General features: G+C 40.5%; 1 protein-coding gene across 1 annotated transcript; it reads left to right on the top strand.

The window, feature by feature from the left end:
* The first annotated feature begins 7947 nt into the window (after nucleotides 1-7947).
* On the top strand, nucleotides 7948-16619 carry luzp1 (leucine zipper protein 1). Its single transcript, XM_030787468.1, has 2 exons — nucleotides 7948-10905; nucleotides 16443-16619. The coding sequence occupies exons 1-2, from the start codon at nucleotides 7948-7950 to the stop codon at nucleotides 16617-16619; spliced, it is 3135 nt and encodes a 1044-aa protein (XP_030643328.1).
* Nucleotides 16620-20639: the final 4020 nt, after the last annotated feature.

Below are 20639 nucleotides of genomic sequence, written 5' to 3'. Positions count from 1 at the left end.
TTGTGTGTGTGTATTTGTCTGGTGTGTCCAGTGACTTGTCTTTAAACATGTGGATTATACTATCTCACTTTCCCCTCAGTGGGAGATTCAGTAGTGCCCATAAGCTGAAGTCCCTCTGTAGAACAGGCAGGGGGGAATTTTGGGTGGAGGAAGCTTGTTATTCCTCTCCTTAGGTCTTTTCCTGAATAAACAGTTTGTCTGCTGCTGGCCAAGGTAAACAACAGTCTGCCAGCTGGACTGACACACACATAGTATTTATTCTGCTCTTTCAGGTCCCCTCTATGTGTGTCCCTCTCCCTAACTCTCCCCCCTTTTCTCGTCTCCCCATGAAGGTCGAGCTTGGCATGAAAGCTGCCCATGGTGGCTGATATAATCATGGTCCTCTTATCAGCAGCTTCCCCTCCTAGTAACAAGGCATTGACACCTAGCGACAGCCACACGCTACACAAACATGGTGTGGTGCCCATAGGGCAGCTGATGGCTGACATGCCTCCCAACAGGGCTCTTGCCTCCACATGAAGATCAGATTTTCTCAAGAGTGCTGCTCACTGCTCCACTCCACCTTTACCACCAAATACCCCCTCAACTTTAACTTGTCCTCGTCATCAGACACATTCTCCTGCTCTTTAAAAGGCCTGGATCACTGTTTACTTTGCTTTAGATTGGTCAGGCATGAGCAAGTGAAGTGTGTGTGTGTGTGTGTGTGTGGACAAGTGTATGGTTTTTGTTTATATATATATATATATATTTTTTTTTTTCACTTTTAGAGCACCATGTCAGACTGCCTGTATGAACATGGTCAACTCTGAAGGTTGTGTGTTGCTAAGAGTGCCCTTTCCTCGCTGTTCACATTGCTCACACTTGTTGTGTAATATGCAAATTAAGATCTTTGAAATGAAGGTAGTTGTCATTTTTTGGTTGCAGGGAGAGAGGGTTTAGGGGGTTGGTTGAGTCATGCAGTGTTTGATGGAAGTCCCTGATAGAACTGCATTTTAAGCAGTATCATCTCTCTCTCTCTCTCTCACACACACACACATACACATTTCACACTCTCTCTCTGTCTCGCACACACACGCCCACACACCCCCTTGACATTGCTGTACATGAGTCTTATTCAGTCAAAACCACTATTGACCAAAATCAGTGATTTTTAAATTATTACTCATCATTTTGTTTTCCTTATCGAGTTGTGGTTTTATTAAATAATGAGCTCAGCAGAAAATTAAGGAAAAAAATGTACAGATTGGACTTGGTAGTGATGGACTGACTGTTGTAGTGGAACTCTTAAGGTGGTTTCTATCAAAACTCTTCAATGTCTTAAAATGTGGAGCAGAGACAAATATACTTTGTGATGATAACATAGGTCATTTATGTGTACTACATAAGATTGTTTTTCTCCCTAAACATGCCCTGGCTTTCCCTCTTTGTCAAGAAGTGTCTGAAAAGAACAATCAATTAAACAATTATAAAATTTTCATCTTCAGAGAGGTTGTAACTGGGAGGCCAGGGTTCTGAAACTTTCTGTCTCTCCAGACGTACCAAATGCCGGCCTAAAGAGGGGTGCATAAATATTTTGATTTAGGTTGAGAGGATGGGGAGCCATTACCAGACCTACTCTCATCAGCATCCCCAATGAGCTGACATAAATGTATTTGGCTAGAGTTTGGCACTCAGACTAACCACAGTGCTGTCCAAAAAGCATGTTCAGTACTGGATATTGAAAACTGAACTTCTCAGTATCTGAGTAAGCTTAATTTGAGTCAGAGCAACCAACCTTGTCTCTTTAATAACTGTAGTTTATAGCATCAGTTGTATCATGGAGAATATAGCTGATGGTGCTTTAGAGACATTTTACATTAAAAAAAGTGGTCAAGGACTTTTTATGAGAGGGGGGGAAAAAAGGATGATGGGGATGTCTGCTGACCAGACACACTTCTCCAATCTTAACATTATGGATTGAGGATTTTGAGGTAAGATTTCATTTGTCTGTGGTTTTGTCAGGACTGTTGATATTTTGGTTTCCATAGTCTAAAAGCCCTTGCACAGTGGAGATGTTAATTTGGGAGCATGAAGCAAAGTAAACATCTGACTAAGAACATGATTGTTTGTGGCAGTCATAGATGAGGCCTAAAAATACATTTGTTCGTGTTAGTCAAGTAAAACATAAAATATCCAATCATACATTTCCAGTGGCTGAAACAATCAGTGCATGTGCTTCCACACAGTTGACAATACATCCCTAGTGACTTAAAAAAATATGTTTGCTACCTCGTTGACTGACTGACTTGACTGACTGACTTGACTGACTGACTTGACTGACTGACTGACTGACTTGACTGACTGACTGACTTGTGTTGGAAGATGGAGGAGGGGGTCCAGTATTTGTGACAGTGGCTTGGAAAGCACTCAGCATTTGGCAGGTTGGAAAGATTGATGGTAACCCTAAGAACAGTGGGAGAGTTGAGCTGGGGGGGCCTGATAAATATTTTTCGTCTCAATCATGGTAACCAGCAATGGAGTCTGCCAGACTGTGCGTATGTCTGTTCTCTGAAAACAGAGGATAGGAGCACCAAATTAAAGAATGACATATGTATGCATGTACAAGCAGACATTGTGGTCTTCTTCACCTTGTTTTGCTTCTCTTTCCATTTTTCTTTCACATCATTCTTAGACTGGCTAACACACACAGACACAAACATAAAATAGCACACATACCACAGTCTCTGCTTATTTGGCTGGTGAGTGAGTAAAAACTGGGTGAATAGACACACACCCGCACACAGTGTGGTAGATTATACTGTACAAGCTTGGCATAACTTTTATGATTAAAAATTGTCCCTTTCTCACCTCCCAGTACCATGCAAATATTTATCCACAATCTCTCCCTATCCTCTTTGGTCAGACAGTGGATCCAACTTTGTGGTTCAAACCCACAACCAATCCCCTAATAGCAAAACCTCAAGTAAAAAGGGCAGCTTGTTCTTTTTTAGAAAACCAGTGTTTTTTTTCTGACAATGACCAGTGGCTAATAAATTTTGCTTGCTAGTTTCATGTCATGAGTATGGTTTGTGTCAGATGAAAGGGAAGGAATGCATACAACCTGGGAAAAATAACTTGGTAAGCAAGCTTAAATTAGAGATTTGCAAAAAGGTACATGCATATATACATTGACGATTTAGAGGGACTGTGTCTTCAACTTTTGATATTTTTTTCTGAAGTTTACTGGTGACTGTTTTCCAAGTTTTGTCTTTCAAATATCACATCCCTCCAAGTAGTTCTCAAGCAAAGATGAGTTTATTCTCTTTTTTTGTTTTTGAATTGATTTGAGATTTATCAAATCATTATTGAAATACCAGTGCAACAAACATACAATATCTGTTTCATCAATTTATTCTTTTTCTTGTTTTTCAGCTAGTGTCACACTTTGACAGAATTTTTTTTTGTTGATGATTTTATATATTTATAAGTTATATTTTTACTGCACTCATATTTCTACTTAGTGTGTCTCATTTTGCTGGAGGATTTTATTTCACTAGCATCTTATTTTGATGCTCAGTCATTTGCCCACAGTTAGAGAGTCAGAGCCTTATTGAAACATCAAATTTTTTACAGAGCTTTTTAATTTTTCCAAAAGTGGCAGCGAAAGAAACCGAAAAAGCAAAGGAGAAAGAGAGAGACAAATGACATGACTGCACAGGAAACAACAAGCTGAACATTATGGGGTGGTTTTCTCCTTCTTGGAAATACTAGGGAAAAAAATGCTGCACAGGAATCAGGTTGCCACCATTTTGTGGCTTTTTGTGCCTTGCCAGGACCGCGCGGGTTTCGAACTTTTGCAGAGGCTAGGCACCTCATCCTCCAGGCCCAGCCTCCCCAAACCAACCAGCTACGCAGATATGAGGTCGCAGAGTTGTCATTGGCTTCAAGACTGGAGGTTTAGGGATTATTCAGTAATGTTTATGAGGAACAGGAACCTCAAGCTAAATGTCCAAAGTAATGTCAAGTGCAGAGAAAAGTTCTCTGTCTCCTTCTCTCTTTCTGTCACCCCTTTTTTTTTTCTTTTTTTTTTTTTTTTTTCTGCTTCCTAAGCGGGAACACTATGTACGGAGAGAGCCAAAGCTGGGGCGAGCATGGCTAAGGCCGTAATGATATGGTGGATGATTGTAACCTTGGTGTGGCCAGCGGCCCGTTTTTACCAGAGGCTTGAGAGAGCATTTAACTTCCACAAACTGTCAGTATCATCAGAAGCAATGCTGTATCAGGAACTTTTCCTCTCTCTCATACTCCCTGCTACATTCTTCGCCCGTTCTGTTCCTTTTCAGCAAAGTCTCTCTCTGGTTCTTGGTAACTTTTCCTTTTTATAACCATAATGCTGTTTTGTGACTATATTGTTTGCAGGGTCTCCATACATTTCACAGATTTTTCCCTGAAATTTTCCATTCCCTCAATAATCTTATGCCCCTCATAGATTGTTAATGGTACCCCAACTCCCCTTCTCCCCTCTATGGCCCTATTTATCTCAATGACAGTAATGACAGTGAGAAGGGTAAGAACAATATTACTCAAGTGTTGATTAATATAATTTCCCAGCGGATTAAAAGAAACAGTGGCATAAATGGTAAGTCGAAACTAAGAATTCATTCTGCTTTATATATATATATATTATTAGTTTATCAGCACACGGATAAGCATAGGGCATGTGTTGATGTTCTAAAGCATAAGCCAAGGCAGGCCAACTGTTATTTCAAAACAATGTGTTTAGTAAATCGTTTTGAACGGATTTTATGCTAAGAACTGGATGAGCCATCCCAGCAGTGTCCAACACACTGGTGTTGGGGTTTCAAGCAGTGGTCTTGCATGGCATGTGGTGTGACTGGAATGTTCAGTATTGTTGAGAGCAGAGACCTACTAGAGTCTATGGAAGAACTGTACTATTTACAGGGTTATTAGGGACGTGTCAGGACTGTTCCAGAGACAAAGCAACTGTCTGTAGAGTGAGAGCAAGTGTTCACTGCTTTTGGTCCCAGTTTGTCCCTCCCCTATCCCCAAATCCTGCTCTTGCTGAAACATTTCTTCATCTCCACAAATATGCAGAAAATCACAATGAGAAATCTTGTGATCACATCAGGCAGTCACTCGGAAGGGGCATTTGTTCAAGCGGTGTGCATGTGCCTTTGCCTGTTTGTGTGTGTGTGTGTGTGTGTGTGTGTGTTTTGGGTGAAATAAACAGTGTAATGCTCATTCTTTATGTATGCTTGTGGCAATAGCCTTGTCATCTTCGAACGCTAGCTATTGCTACCATTTCCCTCCACCAAAAGGCTACTGTGCCTAATTAAGTCATGTTTCAGATAAGAAGTTGGTATGTTGATTGCCTTGGCGCTGGGCAGTCCCCCATGCCGGAGCAGCTTTTGCATGCTTCACTGGTTCACTACTGGTGTTTTTCAAATGCCGTCAGGTAGAAGGGAGAGTTGAGATGTAGAATAGTGCTGGAGTGAGGAGCATCCAGTGCTTGGGTCCATCCCTCAGTTAGACTGTGCTGGACCTATCTTTACTGTTTTCTTATCTATTTGCACCCAGAGGAATTCCTTCAGACCCTCTAGTTTTGAACCAAGAAAAAGACATGTGCTACATGACATTACAAGATGAAGAGTACTGGCACAGAAGCGTGCTTTACAGTGTGGTTTGTTACCTGTTATTTTGATATCGAGCTTGGCAAACATTTGTAGTGCCATAGAAATGTTTTATGCCAAGGAACTCTTCCTTAGTAATAAAGGAACAGACACCTTGTATTCTTTGTCTCTTGATACTCTGGAATAATTTAAACTTCATTTAATGGATCCAAATTCTGGAGATCTTTAAGTTTAATTTAATTTAAAAGTAAATTGCTTTTGTTTTTAGTGAATTGTATTGCACAACTTTTTTCTACCACATGATTTCATCACACAGTCTTTATCGGCAAAAATAAAAGTGTATATTATGATTAGGTGAATTAAGTGTTGAAAGACTTGGAGAGCTTCACATTAGCTCTAATTGAGACTCATCATTAACTATGTGCATGTAATTTGGCACATGAGATACTTCTAACGATTTGACTTTGAATAATTCATGTTTTTTCATCCCATGAATTGAATTTAAATATGCAGTCAGCCTGTGAAGAGGTTAAAATATCCCCTTCAGTATCTTTTAAGGGCCCGTCCTTGTAGTGTCCTTCCAATGGCTGGATTGGTACGGAGGATATTTTCTGCGTATGGAGATCCAGATTAAATGTGATTGATATGTGATATTATGAACAGATGTACTGTCCTTGCTAATTCTATTGTGTCTGCTGGAGAGGAGCAAAACATTGGTCAAGAAACCATCATCTGATGCTTGCTTAAGAGCGAAGTACCTGTAATGTGTTAGAGAGCTCCTGACATCTAGAGTCTTAGTACCTGGCTACCATGAAAGATGCTCCATCTTACCCAAGTGGTCCATTGCACTCAAAGTACGCTACCTTTGTGCACTGCTAACTTTTCCACAGCTCTCTGTTTGAATGATTGATGATAGAGAAGTCTGTTTTAACAGATATTAATAGTCTGTGCTGTGAAATGTTTCCCCTTGGATACTGTTGACTTAATAGGTTTTACAGCAATTGCAATTTTATCAAGAACTAATCTGAACTACTGACTATGCCATTTCAAATATAGAACTAAAAACATGTCTATGTTCCATTACTGTTTTATTGTTAGTTATACAGTCTATGTATAGTCAGTGTTGCTGTGGCCAGGAATGGTGCAAAGCAGTGGCCATTGCTATTGCCATTGCTCTGGTGACAGCCATGCAAAGAGAGACTGGTGTCATGTAGATGTGCTTCTGTCAGCAGAAATCCTGGCAAAAAATCAATGCTGGGATATTGGAGCCAGTGGCAAGGGGCAACCAAGCGGCAGAAGATTTTTTTTTGCTGTTTTGTTTTCGGCACCTCATTATAGTGTTCTCCATAACCAAAGATCTGAAGCTCACTTGCAGCAGAAACAACAATACTATTTCTCTGTCATTAAATTTTGTGAGCATGGGTCAGTTTGTCACGAATGGTATTACATTTTCTGCTTTTTTAGACTTTCTACATAAATTAACGTAAGTAAGCAAATAAATAAAAACATTTTTGTGACAGTGTTTTTACTTTTACATCTATTGATTTTTATAAATACGTTTAATTTTATGATGCTTTGAATTTTATTATGCATTGTACCCATAATTTGTTACTGTTAAAGTGGTTTTCAAATGTGCTTTTGTACCCTACATCATCCTTGCCTTTCTGCACATGTCCATGCGTGTGTGCTGATGCATGTTTGTGCTCATCTGTGTTCATGCTTAATTATTCCTTTACATGTGCATTATTCTATTTGAGCCCACCCAAGCTCCTCTCAACGTTTGTTTTGCATCAATCACTCAGAACAGTGGAATCATACACTGATTGTGCAGGCCTGCCACACCAACCAGCATAACTCTCCTTTTGTAGTGCCCTACTCTATCCCTTTGCTTAGACAACCTTCTTGTTTCATTACTTTTCATTTAAAAGGACCTTTTTCTGATGAATATTTTGTGGTGCATATGTTTAGGGGTAGAGGTCTAAGAAGTTTGCACAAACAAACAAAAATTGACTTTGTGCTTTGTTTGCCCGTTGATAAAACATTTTATTAAACTGTTACTTAAACAGTTTTTCTGTGACTTAAACTGTTTCTCTTTTTTTGCAGATGATCAGAACCAACTAACAGCCATAAGAGATAACTGCTGGGAGAATTGAGAGTGGAGTTAAAAGGATCTGAAAGCACCTCTCAAGCTTGCTGACTCATCACAGGTGACATAGAACCACTGACATAGTACTGCCACACAAATGTGTACCTTTACAAAAGGTCATCCTATAAATTTATATTTGGAATAATACCCTAAAGAAAATCAGCATCCATTATGAGTGACTCCAAAGACACGACCAGTCGCCATCTAAGGCATAAGCTTCAGAGCCTTGGACGACGTCTGGATGAGCTTGAGGAGGCTACCAGCAAGCTCCAGAAGGCTGAGGATGAGCTACTGGATCTCCAAGACAAGATTATCCAGGCAGAGGGAAGCAACTCCTCACTTCTGGGTGATGTGGAGGCACTTCGAAAACGTGTGCTTAAGATTGAGGGCAAAGATGAGGAAGTGCGAAAGGCTGAGGACCTTTGTCGCACCGTAAGGGAGAAGTTAGAAGAGGAGGAAAAACTCACTCGAGAGCTCAAGGTAGAGATTGAGCAATTGCACCGGAGAATGGCTGAGCTGGAAAAGCTTGAGGAGGCCTTTGGCAAGAGCAAATCAGACTGCACCCAGCTATGCTTTAGTTTGAATGAAGAGAAAAACTTGACCCGGAAGCTTTCCTCTGAGTTGGAGACCCTCAAGGCCCGCATAAAGGAAGTGGATTCCTCAGAAGCCCGTCTTGACAAAGCAGAGCAGGCCCTCACTGCAGAGATGGAAAAACTGAGAGGGCTCACCCAGACATTTGTCAATGAACGCAAGAGGCTGCTGGAAAAACAAAGAGAAGATGAAAAAATCATACTTAAACTGACAGAGAGGTTAGATCGCCAAAAGAACAAAATTAGCTCTGCAGGCCATGAACACACAGATTCTAGGGATCTCCGAATTGAAGATGACTTTTCGACTGGCCTGACCAGCAAACTGGCAAGGAAGAAGAGCTTTGACTATCTGAAGCGGTCTGATGACTTGGGCCTAAGGAACAAGTCTGAGAATGAGAAGAACAGCTCAGATGGTCAGGAGGACAACAAGGTAAAGGACCTAAATCAGGAAGTGGAGAGGCTAAAAAACCGTCTGAAGCAGTTAGAGTTGGTTGAGGAGGACCTCAAGAACTCTGAGTCTAAGTATGCTGAGCTGATGGAAAAACTCCAGCAGGAGCAGGACCGAACCAAAGCTCTCAGTGGTGAGGTTGAGCAATTGAAGTTGCAGCTTTATGGAAGTAGCAACAATGGAGAATCAGCTGGCAGCAGCATGGCAAAGGTGCTTGAGAATGGTAAGGCTGAAAATGAAGAGATAAACGTAAGGGGAGGGTTGAGACATGAGAAGCCCAAGTTAAGGAGTGCTGCTGTTGCTGAACCCTTCGCTAACAAATATAAGAGCAGAGATGGATCACCCCAACACAGAAGGGACACTAAACTTAGGAACAAGGACCTTAGTAACTCCGCAGAAAGCTCCCCCACACTGACTCGCAGGGCACATAGCCCTGCACACAAAGTGAAGAAGGCATTGAAATCTGGGTCTGCGGACACTGACAATGGACTGAAGGACACAGGGAAGGGAATTGAGGACAAAGTTGGTGGTGCCACTTCAACTAGCACGTCTAGTGACAGCAAGAAACTATCTGTCCTCAGCCGTTACCCCCCAGCTGTAAATGACCAAAAGTCATGGAAGACCTCATATAAATCAAGTGAAATAGAAATTAAGAAGAGTAAAGTTGAGAAATTCTCCAGGTTGTACACAGCTAGTGACAGTGAGGCAAACAATTCTGATGTTCTTGCAGTCTCAAACAAGGATATGGCCTTATCTGAAAAAGAACGAGAATCTACAGATCAGGATGCTTTTTCAGCATCAAGCCATTCAAAAGCAAATGGGTCCTACACTGCCTATAGGTCCCACATTCCCTCATTGGCTGCCGGTGACCATAGATCTGAAGGCCAGTCCTCAGCCTCAGAGGCTGAATCTGCAGGTTCAAGACGGTCAGTAGATGAACAAGATCGAGGAACTGTATCAACAGTTTTAAGTGCAAGAGCAGCCAGATCCCCCAGATGCACTCGCCAGCAAGATGCCTATTCTGTTGCCTCCACAAGAAGCTCATATGATGAGGAGCAGCATAGGTCCCTAATGACGGAGGGCACTTCCCAGGATCCCAAACATACACCTTCTGGGATTGAGATCCGACGGGTATGTAGCCCTAGGGAGGCCCTAAGGTCAAAGGCTGTCATCAAGCCAGCCATTGTGGAGTTTGATCGAAAAGAGGTCATGTCAGGTGGGAGCACAGAAACATTGACTGCTAATGGGAAACCCAAGGTCTCCACCAAGCCAGCTGTGACTAGCAAGATGACCAGCAGCATCACCTTTTATCCCAATGATCCAAGCTCCTCCAGGACCAGCAGTCGGAGCAGCAGTGTCTCTAGTGAGCCACCAGCCAAGGAGCGCCATACGTCCACTAGCAACATTGTTATTGGCCCAAGTAGTGAGCATAGAGGTAGCATCTCCATCCCTTATGAAATATCTATCCCAAAGAGTGAGATTACATTACGGCCACAACAGGGTGATGCTAATGACTCTGAATCCCCCAGCAGCCTTGAGACATCCTGCATGGAGGCGCAGCTTCTGTCTCAGAGCAGCTTCAGTCTACAGTCTCCTGAGACTACTTCTGACTTCAACAATGACACAGAGTCTGGATTTGAGAGTGGCGTTAGTAGTACCACCACTACTGTAGCCACTTGGAAGAGCCATGGTCTGAACCACCACTCAGCTCAGGAAGACAGTCTTTCTGATATGAGGAATGTCACAGTGAGGAGCACCTGGAAGAACCGGGGAGCGTTATCTGTGGATGATTCTGGCCGAGGCCCGAGGTTAAATGACTCAGATGATGAGACTGAACCTACCACTACTTGGAGGGCTTATAGGGCCACAACAGTCTTAGATACAGAGGAGACATTAACCAGTTCCAGTAAGCCAAGCCCAGCAGAAGTGTACATGCGCAGAATAAACAGTGTTGCACCGAGCAGGGACAATGTGAACCACTACCGCAGGAGCAGGAGCTCCGCAGCTCCTGTGGAGGGAGGACTTCGCAGTATCCCCCATGAGCCTGTCAGCGCACAAGAGCTCAAACCTCGGAGCCGGAGGCAGCCCACTGTGAGTATTTCCATTTTCATCCTTAATCATTTGAAATGTTGGAATGTGTTACTATCTTGATTCCATTAGTTTCAATCACTGACTGGCCTGGGGTTCACTCAGTCCATGAGAAATCATTTCTTTTTCATTCCAGTTCACTCAGTCCATGAGAAATCATTTTCATTTTTCATTATAACCTCTTAGAGGAAATGGAGGTATTCAGTCTGGAATATATCATCATTGACTCTTGCGTGTAAACTGTGGCAAGTATGGAAATGTTTTGTTCAGTTCTTAATATTTATTTTCATGTCACCCATTTGACACATATCTTGTCTAACTGTGAGTCCTGATAAAGTTGTACACAGACATTTGGCCCCATTTTTTGATTCATATTTCCTTGACGCCTTTTGTGAGATATTGATTAGGCTTTGTTTTAGCTTTGTCCTAAAGCATAGCATCTGGGATAAGATGAAAAAGACAAAGTTTGAAAGCTTAGTTGAAGGAGAAAATATGTTAGTGAGGCAGGCTCTGTACCTGTCTTTGTTCTAAATCTGTATTTGACCGTGCTGGACACCAAATACTCCAGCTCTCTGCACTTGACAAAAAATGCAGTCTTAAACATGTCGGTAAGACTTCAAGTGCACAAAAGAATAAAATAGATAACGTAGGAATGAGAATACCCTTCTAGAAATAGATTACTTTGAACTTAGTTATAAAAGATAAATTGTTTTGTTTCAAGTGATATTAAACATGTATTTAGGGAAAATATACTTATATGTTGCTGAGACCAACAGAGAATGAAAGCTCTCCATGGAAAGAGCAACTTTTCAAAAAGTCATTGAAAAGCTGTCATCATTGGCAGAAAAAAAGCTGTCTGACACATCTGTTTAATTACTTAATACACATATTTAACAAGTCAAAGTATTGATTTCAATGTAGCCCAAATGCTCTTGCATTGTTTTCCCAAAGCATTTGGGCTATATTGCTGCAGCATTTCCTGATCACTTTTAAAGGATCACAGGTACAATGCAAAGTATGTTGTAAACAGGATGTTATCTTACTCAATATGATCAGGATGATATATCGATGTACATATGTCTCATGCTTAGCTGAAAAAGTTTTCTTTACAGTAAAGGCAGAAATGTCATGACTGCTTGGGCTGGCTGTTTTTTCTGATGCCAGTCTAAAATGTGGTGCTTTGGAGAGCAGATCTGAAATTTCTTATGCAGAAAGTAGACAGAGAGGAAAAACAGATTAAAAAGAGAGGGATAAAAGACTTTAATGTGGAGAAAAAATGTTTGAAAAACCTCAAAATGAGTAAATAGCTTTCGTAAAGCCTTCCAACTGATTCTTTCTTACCAAGACGGTATGTTTTTTGAAGATAATTGAAGGCCAGCATTGTTGAAAGTTTCACCTTAATGTAACTGGTTTTCTTTTTGCCCTTTTTGTCTAGGAGTTTAGTGTAGTTAAAGTGTTTTATAATTATGTAACTGATTTCCTTTGATCTTGTTATTATATCGTGGTACTTACTTTCTCTGAATTGCTTTTTTTCTTTTGTTTGTAGACCATTCTACATTCACTATAATAAACTTTTGACTTTGGTCTGACTGGAACAAGGGTAGGAAAGAATGCTTTTTTACAGAATTATTTATGAGAGCACTTCATGATGCCTTACGAATAAAAAAAAAAAAAATGGAAAAGTGGGTCGTTCTTACAAGAAAAAACACACTGAGAGTGACATAAACCTAACCAGCACCCTACTGAACACATCTTTTGTTTGGGATGCTCTTTATCCTCAAGATGTAAGTGCCGGTCAGAGCCTTTCATCAGATAATTGTGAATAAAAGTGAAATGTTTAATCCTGCAACTGTCTGTTGCTTACTGTAATAAGTCTCTAATGATTAATGGCTGTGTGGTTCTGTAGTCATTCATGTGCTAATATTGTTTTTAGTCGATTGGCGAGCTTGGTGGGGTGCTGCAACCTTGTAAGTCAAAGGTCATGCTTTGGGTATTAACAGAGCTTTTGAGATCAGGTCAAAAGTGATTCTCACTAGAGGAGTCGCAGAGCTCTGAGAACTCCTGTCCCTCCGTTTAGTCAAAACAAACAAACGAGCTCCCCTGTCTGAAAACACACAGCCTTTCTTCAACAACTGAGGGAACAAGTGTGCTAGAGAAGCAAACTGATGTCCCATCAGAGCCATAATTACAACTGCCCCTCTTTCTGTGCCACTAATCATCTCTCCCTCTCATTAACCTTCAGTGCTCCTAATTGAATAATTTGGTCTCTCCCCTCCTACCCACTTCTCTATGATCCCTCTGGCCCAAGGCTATGAAAATACCCAGGCTCCTTCTCCCCATGCACTTGGCATCCATCTTGCGTTTCTGCACTAAAACAAAATGAATTCCTCTCATTTGTTTGAGTTAGGTGTCACGCTCATATTTTGAATAAGTTCTAGCACACACCCTTGCCATACTTGGTTCTTTCGTCTGTCTGTTCCTTTCTTTTGTGTTGCATATGTTAGTGGAGCAGTTGAGTGAACTCTTTCTTTGCTACTGACTGGCCTCTGAGTGCAGGACCAGCTGTGAGCTGATGAAGTGCCACTTATGTTATGATATCATTAGTAATCAATCACTCCCTGTCCCTGCACTCTCCCAGTGGGGTCTTCATTGTAATACATGTGTCATCTTCTGACAACTACAGCATTTTATGCAACGAAAATATCTATTTTTCTCTGCAGATTCCTGAAAAGTATGCATTCCCGAATATCAATTTGGAGTCCCATGTTGATGTTGAGGTTCACAGTGATTTCCTCTGTGGAACTGACTTAGAAATGTACTGAGGAGACAAAAAACTTTGTGACAGAGCTAAAGATGCATTAGAAAAGATACCACAAAAAAAAAGAGAAAAAAACCCAACATAATTTCTTGACAGGGAAATTTAAAAAAATCATAAGGAAGTGGGATCATATTAGGCTCTTGATAAACATATTCAGGGGTTTGTACTTTGAAGAATTTGGACTTCTCTTGGGCAAAACATATTAACGTATCTTCAGTTAATTGTACTATATTGGAATATATGTTTGGAGGAACAACATAGTATCTTTCTTAAAATAGGTGAGGATACAGTTTTCCTCTAGTGTGAAGACCTTTCTTTATGTAACATTTCTCACATGGGATGTGAGACAGATATTCTCATTATAGTATTTTCAAAATGTTTTATAATCTGTTAAGTTTTGAAAATGGTCCAGCATGCTGAAATTTTTCCTTAAGAATTCTCCTTAAGCCTGGTGAGGACCCCTATAGGACCGGACACTTGGTAAACAAAAAAATGCAGCAAGCCCTATAGTCAGTATTGGCAAGCCCTCATAGTCATTACTGAGGGATATCATTCTCAGTGGGCTTCGCTCTGGTGGTATGTGCTGACGGGATATTGATTTGATGAACCTTTTATCTTATACATAATTTGTTTTAGTGTCTGTAGCTTGTCTCTTGTGACCTCACAGATCATGGTCAGTGTTCATGACTCAGAATTATGTCCTCTGTCAGACTGATGTGCTTATAGTACCACTTTGTAAGTTATGATAAAATCATCAATATTCTGCCATTAGGCCTAGATGTTCCTTTTAAGCCAAATTTTCTATAGCACGAGGGCTTGTGTGATCAAATTTTGCTTTCTTGTGCTGTTTCATTCACTTGTATAATAAATGGAGGGATTCCTTTGTGACTGTACAGTCTTGTACAGCTGTGTTCTTTTTGTTTTCTTTGAAGAGGAGTGGTGGTTGGATGGAAAAAAAAACCCTGAACATTAGTTTTGCTTGGACACTTGTGCAGGGTGGTTCCTAAAGCAAAAGAGCCTGAAGGAGAGGATTTGCTAAATGTGTTCCTTAATGTGTGATATCTATTAATGTTTACCCTGGACAGATGTAACTCACACAAATTTTACTGACAGATTTGACTTAAGCCTTCTCTGAAACCGGTTACCTTGGATGTAATTAGCACCATCGTGTTAGGATAGATAGCTGGCACAATGTGCCTCTAAATAAGGAAAATATTTATAGTAATCTAAAATGTTTTGCTTCAGCAAAAAGAGCACAGGCCCGTTCCTTCAATTCAGAAAGCTGTACCAATCATTTTGTGCATTTGTTTCAAATACATATATGAGGTAAAAGTACAAGATTTGTTTAATAAAAATTGTGTGCTGTTAATAAAAATGAATTGTTTTGCTGGGTATGCCATCATGTAATGCTATTAGGTGACCTATCAGAGCTCATATTTTGCCTCTTAAAATTTTGAAAGTAGCATGGTACAGCCAGGAATTTGAGAGAGAAATTTGTTCATTTTGAATTGAAATATAATGCATCCAATCATCATCATGTTTTAAAACTTTTTTCAAGTGCTCATCTAAAAAATTTAAGTTAAGTTTTAAAAAAAGTTTTTCTAGTTTTTCATTTTAGTAAATAGTGTTTAATAGTTGGCAATGGTGCTATGCTCTGCTTATACCAGCTCAGGTGTTTTTAAAATGTAGAATTCAGAAATGTCATCCAGAGTTTGCAGAATATGGTCACGTTTAAAATTTTAGTGTGCGCAAGCCAAGTTATGCAAAAGATTGACATGGGGGAGCAAGACAAGACATGTTTTATGAGATCAACAAGGCACGTACATAAAAACACATTCAGCTTAACCATAATTGCATAACACCTATCTATACCCGTATTTTATATCAAGACACGTTGGCAGTTTCTATTTAACAACAAAAAACACCTTGGATCACATCAGGTCCTAGTAACAAGAGGTAAGCCTTTGAAGTTCATGCCTGGCCATTTCTTCCTTTTGGGCCTTTCCGTCTTAGGGATTGGGAAAGAAACAGGAAGTTGCCAGGTTACTGCCTGCTCATTTGGCAGCTGTTGCATCGTAACTAGTTTCCTGTGTCCGCCCACCACTGGTCTCCCAGAAGACCGAAGGCCCCATTATGGACAATTAGCATTGATCTGCAATGGTATTCAGGACTAAATTCCACTAGAGTTTTTTTGTTTGTTTGTTTTGTTTTGTTTTGTTTTTTTAAATAAAAGAGAAAAACTTATAATGTCACAGATAGTTTGGTTGTCTGACACCTTTACAATTGCTGAAACATTTAGTTGTCAGATATGTTGTATTGTATATCAGCAGACTGCGCCATTTTGGAACTTTGAAAGATGATTCCATCTATAGATTTGAATCTGCCTGTGTTGGAACTGGATCTTTTTTTTTTTAATTCTGTTTCTTTTGTATATCACATGTTCACAAAAAATTACACCATCGTATAAGGTACTTCTGAAAGTCCTTAATGTAAAGCATATAACAGAACTCTGCTGGTTGAAAAATAAAGAAGCAGACCAACAAACATGAAAGCTCGGATTATGTTTCCATCTTCTTACTTGGTGATTTGGTTCATCCTTAGCCAGATTCTTGATGTACCTGAATCCATGTGACATGCATGTCTGAGTGGTTTCATGAAGACCTTACGAAGTGTGGGATCCACCATCTGCGTCATTGTATGTTTTTTCCTCCTCTTTGGCCAGGCAGCAGATGATGGTGAACCACCTCATACCTCCTGGAGAAAACAGCCACTGGGCCAGATGGACAGGGATCAGGCAGGAAACCGAGGGACATGGTCCAGCAGGGCTCCGACGAGTCGGGTCGAGGGGCGGACAGGTGAAAACAGTCGACCCTGGAGTAACCGCCGTTTAGACAACTGAGTCTGACTTCTTCAAACAGAGGTATTTATCTGGTAAATCAAGATAGACTGTTGACCAATTTGTGCTTACAATAGTTCCCTGATTCAAGTTCTTCACTAATTCTGAAAGGCAAATGATTAAAGATTGCCTAAAGATTTCTTTAGCTGTACTATGTGAAGGAAAGTAATTCTGCAGTCCTCTTGAAATTAACTTCGGGACTATACAGAGTCTCTTGAGAATCCATGACTTCTTTTCTTAACTTAATCAAGTGATTCAGAGATTAATTACCTTCATGTAAAGTAATCTTGGCTTCACTGTAACTTTCCTTGTGTGTGTATGTGTATGTATGTATGTGTGTGTGTGTCTGTGTGTGCGTGTGCGTGTGTGTGTGTGTGGACGGGTGGGTTTTTTTGTCTTTTTCCTTCCAGAGCAATCCATCTTTTAATTGGCTCTCCTGTATAAGGAATGTACCTCTTCCCAGTCCCGTGACAAACATCGCATCACTGGCATTCTGACAGAAGAAAACCATCAACTACTTGACTTACTTCCAGCACAAGCCCATGCTTTGAATGTACAGATGAAGCTTGCTATTTGGAACTTTTGCCTGCACTGTCACTACCCACCAAATAGTCTCACTCATACTATATGTCAGCCCACTGATATAGTAGTGACCTGTTTGGCTCGAACATCCATTTGGAATGGACGTGGTGACATATCCTCTTCTGCTTCTTATATTGGGTGTATTATATTCTGCAGTCTTGACAAGGGAGAGGTTTGCACATGTGACTAAATCAGAAATGGACAATCTGAAGATGAGAGCAGTGTAGTGGACAGTTTGGGTGTTAATGAAGATTTATCAACACTAATGCATTGGGTCATGCTGGAAATCTCAGTGCAAAGTTTAGACCAATAAGACCCAAGTGTCATGGAGCAAAGTGCTTGATAATGGTGTTTATTGCAACTTTTCTTTGTTTATTTTATTTGAATATTAATTCAGGAATTCATAGGGTTTCACAAAACCATTTCGCACTCTATCCATTACATTACAGTGGCAGTCTGTTTCAAACACACGCTCAGTTCTGTCTTTAGGTAGCCTTTTGAAAATGCCTCTATATGCCTTTTTGACACCATATCATGCTTTGTGCTACGAGGCTCACTGTTTTAGGATCAGTCACATTTGTTTACAGATATGTATTTGTCCTTAACATCCACAGAAGGCTCCAAACGGCAGTGCCCATTCATCTAACTCAATATTTCATTTTTTTCTTGTTTTTGTCATCTGTTTTCTGTTTTTGGTATTTTACTCCCTGTAGCCATCGTTCACTATTCAGATGCTCACTCTGCTTCCCTCTTTCCATGAAGGCAATTGATGGACCCTAAAGTTTATATGTCAGAACCAGAGGGCAACTTGTGATGGAGTAATAACCTCAACTTAAAAATAACCATCAAGTTTTAAAGCTCATCTAGACCTGGGACCACGTTTTTCATGCCAACCCCTGTGCTCATTCCGCTATCCTGGAAGGGCATGGAAGTTTAAATCTTATTTACCTGAGAGCTACCTGGACGATCTGAAAATGGTTAGGCTTGATGAACATCTATTACTTTGGCCTAGCTTTGCATGGGACTGTGATGACCATGACTGTTGGGAAAGCCAGCGTGAACTACATATACAATATGGATCCACTTGCAAACTTTGCACAGACAAAGGAAAAGGACTGACACACCAGCCGCCGATCCAGAGCTGAGAGCAGTCAGTCATAGAAAGCCAGTCTTTTGGGGATAGTCCCAGCCAGCTAACTGTTGTTACTTATAGGGACTTGGTTCGCCGTGCGAATCTTTACATGCTTTGGTGATCTGTTGACGTCTACCTTATTTCAGGGACTGAACTGCAGGGCACTGATCAACCAGTCAAAGCCAGCACAGCCATAGGGTTGGGGAAAGCATGGAGCTACAGAGTTTTTTTTGTGAATGTCCACTGAGAATGCCTGTTCTTGGAGGATTGGCTATTTGCAAAGTTCAGCAAAGTGTTATCCTGCAATCTTTATTCATTTCCACCCTATGGAACCGGGACAGCAGCAAGTTGATTGACCACTATGTTCTGTTATTGGCCGTTGTAAAGCTTAAGAGGACTGAAATGATAGATTTCTACTTTCTTTGCTAGCTCTGGGATCTTTATGGAAACATTGAAAGATTTTTGAGGGTATATTGTGTCGACCTGACTCAGTTAATTTTTACCTCGACCATCAAAGTAGTCATCTTTTTGAAACAAGTTTTCATATTTAAGTGTTATCACACATTTGTGTACATACAATTTTCTGCAATGCAGTATCATGATTGAACATGGTATTTATGAATCAAAACAGTATCACTCCTCTAGCCCCAGTCTACTTATTTTGGGAAGCTTACAACCATAAAATATGGGATTTCTTTTGTTATGAAAGTATGAAACCTCTCCTGATAATATAAATTTATTGTGTTCTGGTTGGACAGTCCTACTTCTCCGATGCCAACACAAGCAAGTAGCCTGTCCAGCAGATTCAGTCCTTGGCTATTCTGTCTACATACAGTCAGTTATTTTTCTGCTTCCTCTATTCATCTTATTACAATTTTTTTCTATTTGGCACCTTGATGTTTTCCAGCATTTTCCATATCTCTAATCTACCCAGTGTGTTCAAGTTTCCTGTGTTTGCTCCCACTTACCTCTCTCTCTCTCTCTCTCTAAATATATTTTTGCCCTTAGGGCTCTAAAGTGAGTAGAATTAGATTTTTTTTTTTAACTGGATAATTCCATTTTGTAATTTTTAATTCATGTGTCTGGATTCACCTATTGTTGAATTCTGAAATTGCACTTAAAAATTAAACTTGTTCTTTAAATTCTTTTATGAGGAGCTTTCATCAGAGATTTGTGGTTTCAAACAGTAACATTAAATTAATCCAGATGAAAAGAAATTTGGTAAAGGATCATAGCTTTGAAAGTTCTGCAGAAATTTTCTTTTATTTTTTCATTGTTGTACAGCTTCCTGAAAGTATGCCCTGTGTTCCATTCTAGCCCTAAAAACATTGCACATTTGCAGGTTTATCCTTAGCTCTAAATGAGCACCAGGATAGATCCTCCCCATTATTTCAGGTATTGACTTGACCTAACATTCAAACGTTCATGAGTAGATGTCTGTTTATAGAAATGTTAAACAAATTCATTGGACAGAAATTCTATAGTCAAATTATATAGTCAAAAAATGTGTGTATTAGGATTATTTCTGTTGATTTCATGCAGTGAAAATAAAGCCTGTAGTCTTTCAGGCACATTTCAGTCCCTGGTAAGCTTTCTAAGCGTCTTCTCCAAATGTATATCCCAGACTTCATCAGGGCTTCCTGTGCAGGGGGTCTGAGACCGCCACAAGCACAGTGGCTCCAGTATCTCCCTCCTGGCCCCCTGCTTCCCAAAATGCTTGTGTTCTGAGCAGTCGTAATCTGTGCTGCTGGTTCTTAAACCCGTTTTATTGGCTGCTAAAGTTCCTGCAGAGGTTGATATATAGCCCCCAGGTTGCTCAAAGGTGAAAGGTCACGGCTGGAGCTAATCGTGTCTTTCCCCGAGACTTCTGGGTTATAAATACTGGGGAGGGGCAGAAAAGTCATTTGGCAAGCCACAGCATGGACCAGCCCAAAACAGGGGCTGTTTGGAAATGGGAGATACACAGGGAGGAAAGGTGTATTGCTCGAGGGCAGTGTTGCAGCCTTGAACCCAGTGGAGCATGCATGGGTTATGTACATGCGCATAGATCAAGGGCTTTATAAAAGTGACTGTCCAAATTCTTTTAAGCAGTAGTAATCATAACAACTGACAAGGCACTGATTTTTAAAAATGAACATGGATAGCTGTCAGAGGCATGTTTTTCATGTTGTTGACATGCAAGTGTGTGACATGCACGCTGCAATGTCATGGTGCAAGTGATACTATTCACAACATTTTGACCAGCCCTCCCCACTCACCTCCCTATCACCTATCCTCATGTCACTATGCTATCCTTTTAGCAATAGCAA

This window comes from Chanos chanos, chromosome 10 (genome assembly GCF_902362185.1).
Source record: "Chanos chanos chromosome 10, fChaCha1.1, whole genome shotgun sequence".
Classification (NCBI taxonomy): Eukaryota; Metazoa; Chordata; class Actinopteri; order Gonorynchiformes; family Chanidae; genus Chanos; species Chanos chanos.
The sequence above is the reverse complement of the archived record's forward strand: the minus strand, read 5'-3'. Positions and strand labels throughout refer to the sequence as shown.

Excerpts from the sequence above, each read along its gene's own strand:
- luzp1 (XM_030787468.1), top strand. The coding sequence starts at position 7,948 with ATGAGTGACTCCAAAGACACGACCAGTCGCCATCTAAGGCATAAGCTT. Across the intron at positions 10,906-16,442 it reads GGAGCCGGAGGCAGCCCACT|GCAGCAGATGATGGTGAACC; the intron begins GTGAGTATTTCC and ends CTCTTTGGCCAG.